Here is a 12,829-nt window from a genome sequence, read left to right on the forward strand (position 1 = left end):
ACACATATCTATTGAGAGCAGGGGCAGCTCCAGGCACCAGCACGCCAAGCGCGTGCCTGGGTGGCAAGCCATGGGGGGCGCTCTGCCAGTCGCCGGGAGGGCGGCAGGCAGGTTGCCTTTGGCGACATGCCTGTGGAGGGTCCTCTGGTCCCACGGCTTCGGCGGCCCTCCCGCAGGCATGCCGCCGAATCCACGGGACCGGGGACCTCCCGCAGGCAAGCCGCCAAAGGCAACCTGCCTGCCATGCTGGGGGCGGCAAAATACCTAGATTGAGAGGAGTGGAGAGAACTCAGTGGTTCAAGCATTAGCCTGCTAAACCCAGAGTTGTGAGTTCAATCCTTCAGGGGGCCACTTAGGGATATTGGGCAACAATCTCTCTGGGGATTGGCTCTGCTTTGACCAGGGGTTGGACTAGATGACCTCCTGAGGTCCCTTCCAACCCAGATATTCTATGATACCCAGTCTTGGCATAATTTGATTTATATTTCTTATAGTTTCAGTGGATAATCATATGGCCAAATACACAAAGTATAAAGCCTTAAATCAAACTGTAGTAAGTTCTCAAGCAGCATTTTTCTTGCTTTGCCTATCTGTAAATTTTGATATTATTTATATAAATGTGTTTTTGTCGGTATGCGTGTGCACAGTGAAATCAATGACACGTATCAATAAAAAAAAATCTTTCCAAGTCTACGCAGACACCAGAATGAAGTTGCACTGACTTCCTTGCCATTACTCCTGATTTATTCCAGAGTATGTGAAGGCAGGATTAGGCCCTGTTGGCCTGTTTTTCAAAAGTGCTGAGCATCCTACCTCCCATTCAGTGGGATTTATGAATGCTCAACTACTCTGAAAATTGCATCAGTGAGCTGGTGAGTGAGGGCCCTGATTTTGGTTTGGATTAGAGTTTCCTTAAATTTGGGGGTGTTTGGATTGAGGGTTTTGGCCCACGCAGACTGTAGAAACAAGTGCCGGCCACAAAGTTTCGATCCAAACTTCCCAAACCTTGCTGGCCAAAGGTTGATGTTTTGTTCGAAGTCCCTGCCTCTAGTTCTGGTTCATGAAAACATCAAGGTGCAGAAAAAAATGACTTGTCTGAGGTTCCCTGGGGTTCCCTGAAGACAGCTTGAGTTCCATGTATGGCTCAGATTTACCTTCAGGAGCCGATAAAATTACTGGAGAAAGAAGTGAGCCAGGTGGGCCTTGTGAAATGTGTGTGTTAAGTGCATTCAGTGTTCCTTCTTATTTCCTTCCTCCAGTCTGGGAACCTGGAAGATCACAGCCAAGTATGAAGACTCCCCTCAGCAGACCTTCAGTGCGCAATTTGATGTTAAGGAGTATGGTAAGAATCCGGCATCCACCAGGCCCAGGCTCAGGGAACGGGTCTGTCTCTATTCTCCTGACACCATCTTGGAGCAGAATCTCCATTCGGCTTGGCTTTGCTGGCAACCCACCAGGGGCGGCTCTAGGCACCAGCAAAACAAGCTGGTGCCTAGGGCGGCAACATCTAGGGGGCGTCCCCTGCGGTCGCGGGGGGCAGCGGGGCTGGGCCGGCGGACCTGCCGCAGTCATGCCTGCGGGAGGTCCACCGGAGCCCCGGGACGACCGGACCTGCCGCAGGCATGACTGCGGAGGGGGCGCTCGTCCCGCGGCTCGGCTGGACCTCCCGCAGGCATGACTGCGGCAGCTCAAGCGGAGCCGCCGGACCCGCGAGCCGCCGAGGTCCAGACGAGCCACGCGGGACCAGCAGTCATGCCCGCGGGAGGTCCGCTGCTCCCGCGGCTCCGGGGCGCCTCCCGCGCATGACTGCTTGGGGCGGCCAAAAAGCTAGAGCCGCCCCTGCAACCCACCCACCCTCTCCTACAAGCTCAATGTTCTCCTTTTCTCCTCTCGTTTCTCCAGTGTTGCCAAGTTTCGAAGTCATATTGGAACCGTCTGAGAAGTTTTTATACATCGATAGCAATGAAGTCTTCAGGGTTTCTATCACTGCAAGGTGAGTCTGTGAGCGGATGGAAAGGATCAGCTGAGTGGAGTAGCAACCACAGGTTTTAGTGCAGAAAGAAACCTAAGTCTTGCATCGCTTTGGGAATGTTTTCCACTAAATATTTTTTTTTCACAAAGAGCATCCTTTTTCTGTTTTTTTTTAATCCAAAAACCAATGTCCAAAAGTGGGGGGGGGGGGGGGGAAGTCTGAAAACCTTGTGATCCAGAAATGCTGGCACGGTGCCTCATGAGAGTTGCCATTCAGGTGTTTCATTTTTCCATTCTTCTCCATGGGCTGGACTTGCTATCTGGAATTAAATTCCCATAATGCACCGTAGCCATGATGGTCCACTTCTTACCATGGTGGAACATGGGAGAGAGAAACTGACCAAGGAGCTGGGCCTATAGAGGAGAATGGTGGCATGAGGCCATAATATTCAGCAATAGGTTTCCTTACCTATCTTACCTCTTACCCATCCGTATCTCCTCCAGGTACCTATATGGGAAAAAACTAGATGGCCATGCCTTTGTCCTCTTTGGGGTGAAGATGGATGATGAGAAGAGGAGTATCCCGCAGTCTCTCAAGAGAATCTCGGTAATTCTTGTTCTCAGCTGTGGTGAGGAGGGATTCATGCCTCCTGGGAAACTGTGTGGGTGAGGTCATGAAACTCTCTCTCCCTTCCTAGATAGAAGACGGAGATGGGGAAGCAACGCTGACCAAAGAGATGCTGCAGGCTCGGTTCGTCAACCTGAACGAACTGGTTGGCCACTCGCTCTACGTCTCTGTCACCGTTTTGACAGAATCTGGTGAGCATCAGCAATAAGTGCACAGCCAAGTGCTTTATTCACTGGGTGTTCCAAACTGGTGCCGAGTGCAGTTCAAGGTGTTGATTTAGATGCATAAGGCCCTATCTGCATAGGGCTCTGCAGATCTTAAAGGCTGCAGGCCAGATTCTGATCTCATTCGCTTTGAGGTAAATCTGGTGTGATGGGTTCCTCCCCCTCGCTGGGGTACCACTGAGCCTGCCCTTTCCACCAGCCTGGGCTCCCCTACACTGTCCTGCTGATCCAGGCCCTCTCAAGCCTCCTCCAGCACAGACCATGGTAGGGACACGCCCAGCTGCAGAAAGATGCAGACACTGAAATCAGCTCTGCACAGGAAGGCTTCAGCTAAGGAATTTCCCAGTACTCAAGTGCACACCCCCTCTGGAGTGTAAACCCAAAATTGTACCGTCTTGCACTGCACGGAGAACTGTCCAGCGTACGCTCATGAAATTCGCCCCCTCCTTCAATGTGGAGGATGATATGCACAGCTTTTTGCTCCCCAGTTATGAATTCCACAAACTGGTTTTAGAGAAAACAAAAACAAGTTTATTAACTACAAAAGATAGATATTAAGTGATTATAAGGCATAGCAAACAGATCAAAGCAGCTTACCCAGCAAACAAAACAAAAATGCAAGATAAATTCAGATACTAAAGAAATTGGTTACAAGCAGTAATTTCTCACCCTAAATGTTGTTTTAGGCAGATTGCAGAGTTTCTTGAAGGCAAGCTGCTCTTGCTTGCAGCTTAAAACTCCAGGTATTTCTTTCACAGGCCAGAAACACTCTAGCCTGACTTCAGTCCTGTCTTCCCCAGATCAGTCTTAGGTGTTTTCAGCAGTCATCTTGGGTGGGCATTCAGTGAAGAACTGACCCTGATTATCTCACTTCCCTGCTTTAAATAAGTTTTACATGTGGCGGGAATCCTTTGTCTTCCAGTATCAGAGGGGTAGCCGTGTTAGTCTGGATCTGTAAAAAGCACAAAGAGTGCTGTGGCACCTTATAGACTAACAGATGTATTCACCCACGAAAGCTTATGCCCTAATACATGTGTTAGTCTATAAGGTTCCACAGAACTCTTTGTTGCTTCTCTTCCAGGGTGATTCCCACCCCTGGCCAGTGGAAAAGTACTAATTTTATTATGGAGTCTAGTATCAGGTGACTTAATCATATGACCTTGCAGCCATAACTCAAAGTCCATTTGCAGCATCCCAGGAAGATGGGAGATTACCCTCTTCAAAGTCCTATTGTTCTCCCTAATAGTCTATTGACTTGTATCCAGCTAGCCAGCCAGACTGATGGCATTTTGTCTGGTGGGCGTTCTCCAGGTGCAAATACTTTTGTAGTAAAATGTATAGTAAATATTTCTAACTTAAGATACAAAAATGATATATGCATATATATTCATATTCAGTAAATCATAACCTTTCCAATGATATCTCACAAGACCCATCTTGCATAAAACATATCTCAGTTATGCTGTAATTATATTATAACAATATTTCTATAAAGAATATGGGATGTAGTGTCACACCTGGAATAACTCCAGATTTACACCAGCAAAAGTAGCTTGAAACTGTTGCACCTTTGTTTTCTGTGCATTGCAGCTTACCATTTCTAAGAGCTCTGGGTCAGCTCTTAGGGATAGTCTGGGCATACTTACTCCTGCCTCAGTGTGGATGGTGGAGTAGATGACTTCTTGCGGTCCCTTCCAGCTCTACATAGCTATGATTTCTAAACTTTCTCTGCAGTGGGAGCAGCCATTCTGTTCTGAGCAGCTGTAGCTTGTTACAGATGAAATTAGTAGCTGAAAGCCTGTGCCGTTGCATGGGTGTGGCAATTGGACCAAGTAATCCAAACAACCAATGACATTACTGCATGCAAATTAGTAGTAGAGTAAGGGTGGTGATTGGTTGGTAAAGTTGTGTGTGATTATCACAATGGTCTAGGACTCTTGGCATGGCACATGCCTTACTGGAGCTGTACACCAGGCTGGTAAAGTCAGAATGGCTGGGGACTTAAAAATTGGCCTGTAACAGACTTCAAACCCCAGAGACAATTGAACCTGGTGATATTGTAACTAAAAAGAGACCTTGTCTTGCTTGTATAGCTGCTTCCATCACTTCACACAGATGCCACAGACATTCTAGGCTTCAGAGTAGTACATGGACAGAGTGACAATCCTGGAATCTTATTATATAGATACACACACACTGTGCTCTCTCTCTCTCTCTCTCTCTCAGAGACTTTGTTTTTGTTCTTTCTTGTTGCATCTTTAAAAGCTAAAATAAGTCATTTTAGCATGAAAGGGACTGATTCTGTTTTCACTGCTACAGTGCCACTGACTACAGGGGACTTATTTCTGATTTATACTGGTGTGAGAACAGAATCAGGCTCAATGTCCTGCAGTAATGCCAACCCCTAATGTGCAAAAATCACAAGTCAGTCCCCCCACTCCCAAAATCAAGAGATCATATGAAAAAATCATGAGGTTTTTTTAAATAATAAACTTTGGGTGCTTCTTCATTCTCTCCTGGCTTTTGAGGTGTTAGATCGCACTTGGGATGTGTTTTGAAGCTTTTCTCTGCAACCAGGAGGGTTAGAAACTTATTTCTTCTTTTAAATGACAGCTGAGATTCTCATGCCATATGGTGATTCTAGCAGCTGGGGCTTGAAGACAAGGAATTTAAACAGGAGATCATGATGAAATCACAAGAATCAACATCTGACCATGGCCTATTCCTTGTGTTTTAGCCTGGACCTTAAGGACAAAATTTGTATTGCCTCGCTCAGTTTTAATTGACCCATGGGCTTTTCTCTGTAGGCAGCGACATGGTGGAAGCAGAGAGAACCGGAATTAACATTGTGACATCTCCCTATCAGATCCACTTCACAAAAACACCCAAGTACTTCAAGCCGGGGATGCCATTTGAACTCATGGTAATAACTCTTCTTCTGGATCATGCCCATTGTTACTCAAGGTGTATAAAGAGGAGAGAACTGTGGGTACTAGGGTGATGAGGGTGGTATAAGAACTTAGGGCTTGGCCACACTGGAGAGTTGCAGCGCTGGTGGTGGGTTTACAGCGCTGCAACTTACTCACCGTCCACACTTGCAAGGCACATACAGCACTGCATCTCCCTGGCTGCAGCGCTGGCTGTACTCCTGCTCTGCCTCGGGTATAACTATTGCAGCGCTGGTGATGCAGTGCTGCTCCGCCAGTGTAGCCACCAAAAGCGCTGTAATTGGCCTCCAGATTTTCCCATAATGCTTTTAACTAAAGAACTCTCTTTGTTTTGTTATGATGCCTCTCTTTGTTTTGTTGTGAACTTGGGGCTCCCGGAGCTGCTTATCTAAAAAACAAACACAGCTCTTGTTTGCTGTGAATGAGGCAGGCAGGGGGATGAATGTCTACAGCTAGTGTTTGCTTGAGGAGAGAAACAGCACGGTGGGAGGGAGAGGGGGAAAGGGAGTCCGTCGAAGCAGCTGCTTATCTGGTTTGGAGCAACAGCGTAATAGGTTTAAACCTTTAAAATGCCCATGGCTTTTGCAATGCCCTTGATCTCTGCAGTCTTGAGGGTTTTCAGACCCAGGTCTAGTCAGCACTCAAAGGGTACGTCTAGACTGCAGTCACGGGGAGCTCTAGCTGACATCCCTGAACTAGCTTCCATCACCTAGCTTGGATCCAGGAACAGTGAAACTGCGGCAGCGCTAGCTACACAAACCCACCCTGGATACTTACTCATGGCGCTAGCCCGCGCTGATGCTCACGCTGCCTTGGCTTCACTGTTCCAGGACCCGGGGGAGTGATATTAAAGCTAGCGTGGGTACTGTTGTCAGATGCCACCAGTGTGGTGCTCTGTTCTGTTTAATGTTGATAACAGTCGGCTGTGTGTGTGTGTGTGTTCCCTCTGTGTGTTTTGGTTAGATGGGCAGTTGCCTTATTTGCCTAGGGCCAAAACAAGAAAAGATTAGTGTGAAATTAATTTCCTCTCTGGCCTACATGAATCAATTTATTCTTAATTTTTGTATATTGTTTTGTTGGGTGTATAAAAGTGTAAACTGAATTCAGGAGAAGGGTTGAAGTTGTGGTTTTATATTTTTGTATGCTTGTAGTTTTTAAAATGGGTGTGTATTTTGTGGTGTGATACAGCAGATCATTAAGGCCCCATTCCTCAGAGTTATTTAGGTGCCTAATTCCCATTGAAGTTTGAGGATATGGACCTGAGATGCTACACATGCAATTTGATTTGAAGTTAGGATGCAGGGAGCGCTGCACCCCTTATTTGATGGATCCCTTTTTGATCGTGCCCCTCAGGTCTACGTCACAAACCCCGATGGCTCTGCAGCCCCCCGTGTCCGAGTACAGGCTGAAGGATTCCAGTCATCTGGGTCGACCCAGGGAGATGGAACTGCCAAGCTGATTATAAACATGCCCGGGGATAGCCAACAGGTTCCCATCACGGTGAGTAACCTTCTAACGCTGAGTCTGGGCTAAGTACTATATGCACCCTGAGGGCAATGCCCTGTTGGTGGCATTCACTCCCCTCTCATGCACTGAGCAGGGGGGTAACTGAACTCTGTGCATTCCATCTGCACCTGGGGTCAATTTTCTGTATGCCATTGGGTTTTGGAGATGCTCTGATCACCATGTAACCAGTGCTCCATCATGGGGCCAGAAGAGATCCCAGAAAACATTGACATGGGCATAAGTAGGTCCAGATTATTCCCCTTGCCACACTGAAGGTACCCACCATGCAGCAAAGGAGGCCTGCAGACAGCGCATGGCTGCTTAGTGTGAAGACCCTGTGAGGTGACACCAGGCTCAAGCTACAAAGCCCAAGAGAACACTGGATCTATCTGTGTCCAGCCGCTTGAGAGAATCCCTCTATATTCCTCTCTCCTGCAAGGGGCAAGGCAGTCTCCTCTGTTCAGGGACATGTTCTCTGACAGTCCAGAAATCTGGAGTCCCAGCAGAACTGTGCTGAAGCGACAGGCCAATTAAAAGTGGCATTTGGCGTTTCTCTGAGGTGTCATGCTTAGAATGGCTGTTAGCAGCAGAATCCACCAACAATGGCATCTCAGGGAAGCTTCCTTTGCTATTGCTCATGGTGTGACCCAGCGTGAGGGGCTAGAGACCCTAAGCTCACTCCCAGATTCAACTAGGATTTTATCTCCACCTTCCCTGCAGGTAAAAACTGCCCATCCCAACCTCCCAGCAAACCGCCAGGCCTCTAAGTCCATGGTGGCTGAAGCTTATCAGTCCCAAGGAAATTCTCAAAACTATCTCCATCTGGCGGTGACGGCTTCTGAGCTCAAATCTGGAGACAACTTACCTGTGAATTTCCACCTGAAGAGCATCAATCCAGCTGTTCTGAACCAGATCCAATATTTCACCTACATAGTAAGTGCTGCGTCCCTGGGTACTGGGATCTCCTGGAACTTAGGCATCATTTGAGTTTCCACCTGTCCTTTAATAGTCCCACTGCGTGTAAGGAGAACCTGTAGCAGAGAATTCTTCCCAGTCAGGCAGTGTGTTGATTATGTGTGTAGCAGAGTGTGGCAGGGCCCAGTTGGCTCCTGCCTCTGCTAGGTTCACAAAGTCACTCTGAGACCCTGGGTTTAGTAAACACAGTGCACTGGTGCACTTTATTCTCAGGCTTGTTCCCACCACTGTTTCACCATGAACAAGTAACCCTTCATCGTCTGCAGGCAGGAGATGAGGGAGCGCTACCTCCCTGCTTTCATTCCCTTCCTTTATCCTTTTCTACTGCTCTCCCTGGCTTCCTTCCCCTGAGACTTTTATGCAGCCACAGGGTAATTAGGTAGCAGCTGTCTCTGCCTCTTCAATTAGGGCCAGGTTACCTCCAGCCTGCTCTAATTTGTTCCCCTAGCGAGGAGTGGGCATGACAGAGGGCTGAAGCTGCAACCCTTTGCCCAGCACCCCGTCGCAGTGTGAATGAAATAGTCAGTCATGGGGACGACCCCTTATCCACTTCTGGTTACTGACTCTAGGCCCTGTGATAATCAATAGAGCCCACTTCCTCCAGGAGCTGGAGACAGAACCCAGGAGTCCTAACAACCATGCCTCTGCATTCGCCACTAAACCATACATCCTCTTCGATCTGCGGCTGGAACCAGGAGTCCTGACTGCTCCCCGTGCACTCACTAGAGCATATTTCCTCTTCGAGCTGGGGATGGAACCCAGGAGTCCCTGCTCTCAGTTCCCTGTTCTGAACACTAGACGTTACTGTGACTTTTTCAGTGCAGAGTAGTAGGTCCACTGTGTTATTTTTAGAGCTGGACAGTCAAATAATAAATTTGCCATATAGCACGGATATGAAGTATATTTGGTGAGTGGGATGGGGGAAAGGAGGGGTGGTCTCTGTTGGTGAAACATAAACAATATTCAGATTTGGGAATCAGATTTGGTGAATATTAGCACCACCGCGTCTAGAGCCTATTCCTGCAACACATGGATTTTAGCTTATTTTCCTCTCTCCGCTCAGATGTAAATGCCCATCTGAAAAGTTGCAAGTGACCGTCTCTTACTAGTAGAAAACTGGTGGATGGGAAGATTCATGGAATCTAAATCACGCATTGTGTTAACTCTTGTGGCCTTTAACAATCCACATCTCATGTTTCCCTGTTAGATCCTGAACAAAGGGAAGATCATTCGTGTAGGGAGACAGGCCAGGCAGGCGGGACAAAATCTGGTGACCATGTCCCTGCCCATCACTCCAGACCTCATCCCTTCATTCCGCATCGTGGCTTACTACCAAGTAGGAAATTCGGAGATTGTAGCAGACTCGGTCTGGCTGGACATCCAGGACACTTGCATGGGAACGGTAGGTTGATATTCAAGTTGGCCTTTTATATGTTAATACCTATGAAGGGGCCGACTGACTCTCAAAAGGGACTCTAAAAATGGCACCGTGGGGCTTCTCATTGACTGTCTCCCAGCAAATTCTGGATCAGATCTGATCGGTTTATATGTACAGAGATGTTCCCCAGCCCCCACAAGTCAATGCTGTCAACGCACTCTGGGATACGGTAGTCAAGCTGTGGTTCCCTCTAGCTCAGCAATAAAGAGTCTGTGGATTGAAGTGGATGGAGCTCTACTGACTTGCGCCAGCTGAGTATCTGGCTTTGTATCTGCACCAAAATTAGCCATTTTACTGATGGTTTGGAAAGTCAGAATTGATTCCAGTTCCCTCTCCCGGGGCTGGGCTGGTTCTTCAGGGCTAACAGGAGTAAGATTCTTATTTCTGGCCCATGAATTCATGGGCCTAATGTCCATAGGGGACCTGACTGTGATGTAACGACAATGCTGAGCTGCTGTAACTCCAGTTAATTGCTCCTGATTTACACCAGTGTGAGATCAGAATCGGGCCCACGGAGCAGATCCATTACAGTTCAAACTTTGTAGATTTCTCAGGGCTGCCTGAGGGACACAGTCACCTTTCCGTCATGGCTCGCACAAAGGGACCTCATGGAGATTGGGTCCAATTCTGCTCTCAATTTACACCCTTATGAATATGGAGTAACAGCACTGAAGTCAGTGGAGCTACTCCAGATTTACATAGCTGCCACTGAGATCAGAACTAGGCTTTCGGATGCTCAAGGAACCTGAGATCTTACCTCCTTTTCTCCTATCTTTTGCAAAGGACGGGCTCTTAGCTGCTCCCTCTGCTTTAAAACAAAACCTCTCCCTTCCTTCTCTTTCATACAGCTAGTGGTGAAAGGAGCCTCCAATGAAGACAGGAGAATCCATGAACCGGGAACTCCAATGAAACTCAAGCTGGAAGGAGACCACAGAGCTTATGTCGGCCTGGTGGCCGTGGACAAAGGTGTCTACGTTCTGAACAAAAAGCACAAAATTACACAATCTAAGGTGGGGCATGAAAGATGTTGGTTGTAACTTGTGATGTTTATAGCAGAAAATGCAGCTTGGCTCTTATCCTTGCTCTACGCCCCAGGATGGCGAAAAGTGAAGTGAGCCTTTTGTTTGCAGAGCTGCCGCTTGGGGTGTGAGCTCCACTGTACTTTAACTGAGCTGGGCCGGGCCAGGTCAGTATTTGGATGGGAGACACCCAGTGAAACCCAGGGTACTGCGGGGAGTGCTGTTCTGGACACACTAAAGGACACCCTGCCCTTTGGACAGTGTTGACCCAGATGGTGCTGGGCTGTAGGGAACTCTGTGGGTGATGCAGTAGGGGGCGCCCTCCCTTCAGAGACAGTTATCACCTCAGTGCCCATGGTGGTGCTGTACATCAGGGAGTGGGGGTGTGCTCAGTAGGGGGCGCTCTCCCTCCACAGTCAGAGCTGCACCCAATGACCCCAATGCGGCGCTAGCGGATGCTGTGCTGTATTGAGTGGAGTGGGGGCTCAATAGGGGGCACTCTCCCTTCCCAGTCAGAGCTGATCCCAATGTCCCAGTGCAACATTAGGGGGCGCTGTGCGGCAGGGAAAAGTGTTAGTGACTCAAGAGAGGGTGCGTTTTCTTCTGAGTCAGCACTGATCCCCGGGCCCTATCAAGGTTTTAGGGGACGCAATGCTACTGAAAGTGCCATTTCTCAGCTGACTTATCAAACACGGGTTCTGGTAATTAAATATCCTGTGACCCTTTCAACAAGGGTCAGGGCCCTGGTGCTCTGGCTGAATTCTAATTTTGGTATTTAATTTCTCTCTGCCTAAACATCCTCCTCTGTCTGGGTTCAACTGGCTGCATAATTCTTTCTTTCTCCTCCTAAAATCGGTTGTGTTGCTGGTGCAGAATGGCCTTTACTTACGGCTCAGATTTTACTTTAATTTACACTGCTGCAAACACAAAGCTAGTCAAAGGAAGTGAGTGGAGTTACTGCAGATTGCACGGTTGTACCTGAAACCAGAATCTAGCTCACAGCCTGTATAATGCTTTGGGATCATGCTGGATCATTGTATTTGCGCTTCATAGATCTGGGACTCAGTGGAGAAGAGTGACATTGGCTGTACGGCTGGCAGTGGAAAGAACAATCTGGGGGTATTTACGGATGCTGGACTGGCCCTGGAGACAAGCAGTAGGATTTCCACCCCCCAGAGAACAGGTATCACTCTGAATGGTCGCCATGAGCGATGGAGGAAGGGAGGAAAGAGTCAGCAAAGCAAGGCACAGTGACCTACACCATGAGCCCAGAGTAGGGACATCGGTCTAGCAGGACAAATCCCACTGGACCGGCCTAGGAATGGAAATGTTGGGATTACAGTGGGGGATGAGAATAAGGTCCTGAATTCTCACTGGAGCCCACCTATTAAGAGAGGGATTAATTTTAAGAATGGAATGATTCCAAGGAGGGGATTCAAAGATTCTCTCCTAGCTCACGAGGTTTCTCCCACTTTCAAAGTATCTTTCTTCCCCCTGGCCTGGAAGGGATGGGCAGATGGCTGGTGCTTCTCTCTGACTATCTCTGCCCCAGGCTACAGCTTTTTGGGCCAGTGCGCTAGAAGGGAGGAAGGAATGAAGCTTCCTTCACTTTCCTCTCTTTTTGGTTGCCCTGGCTGGCTGAGCATCTGCCCAACAGCTCTCATGTGGCTTCCAGCTGGGACAGGAAGGAGCAATATGTTATGTGCCAAAATGGCTTTTCTGGTTTCCTGATTTCCCCCTAAATCAATGGGATTCTGCTCACTGAGGCCTAGACCATTCTCAGAAATTTGGGAATTGACCAGATGTGGTGTCTGAAAGTTACCCTGTTACATCCACACAGAGAAATGGCAGCAAGTTAAGTGTAGGCCTCACTTGGTGGGTGGGTTTTTAATTTCTGTTTCTCACTTCCTTCTGCAGATCCAGAGTGTCCCCAGCCAGCAAAACGCCGGCGTCGCTCCGTTCAGCTCATTGAGTATAAGGCAATCAAAAGTAGGTACTAATCAGGGGGGTTGCTATTCTTGGTCAAAGCAAGCATGCAAAGCAGGAATGCAATTCCCTAGTGTGACCAGTTTCACCCTCCTACAGCCTCCTGCCAGCTGCATTTCCTGTAGCAGGAGACG

At 48.3% G+C, this 12,829-nt stretch overlaps 1 protein-coding gene across 1 annotated transcript in view; it reads left to right on the plus strand.

Annotated features, from left to right (window-relative positions):
• The window catches only part of LOC120391361 (complement C3-like), a 50,044-nt gene that overhangs the window by 8,768 nt on the left and 28,447 nt on the right, over positions 1 to 12,829 (plus strand). Inside the window, exons 6-16 of the mRNA XM_039514933.1 lie at positions 1,260 to 1,342; positions 1,903 to 1,993; positions 2,476 to 2,578; positions 2,670 to 2,790; positions 5,631 to 5,746; positions 7,125 to 7,273; positions 8,000 to 8,210; positions 9,460 to 9,654; positions 10,539 to 10,700; positions 11,763 to 11,892; positions 12,627 to 12,698. Of these exons, the coding sequence (XP_039370867.1) occupies positions 1,260 to 1,342; positions 1,903 to 1,993; positions 2,476 to 2,578; positions 2,670 to 2,790; positions 5,631 to 5,746; positions 7,125 to 7,273; positions 8,000 to 8,210; positions 9,460 to 9,654; positions 10,539 to 10,700; positions 11,763 to 11,892; positions 12,627 to 12,698 (1,433 nt within the window). The remainder of the gene's footprint in view (positions 1 to 1,259; positions 1,343 to 1,902; positions 1,994 to 2,475; positions 2,579 to 2,669; positions 2,791 to 5,630; positions 5,747 to 7,124; positions 7,274 to 7,999; positions 8,211 to 9,459; positions 9,655 to 10,538; positions 10,701 to 11,762; positions 11,893 to 12,626; positions 12,699 to 12,829) is intronic.

This window comes from Mauremys reevesii, linkage group 25 (assembly GCF_016161935.1).
Source record: "Mauremys reevesii isolate NIE-2019 linkage group 25, ASM1616193v1, whole genome shotgun sequence".
In the NCBI taxonomy this organism is placed as follows: Eukaryota; Metazoa; Chordata; order Testudines; family Geoemydidae; genus Mauremys; species Mauremys reevesii.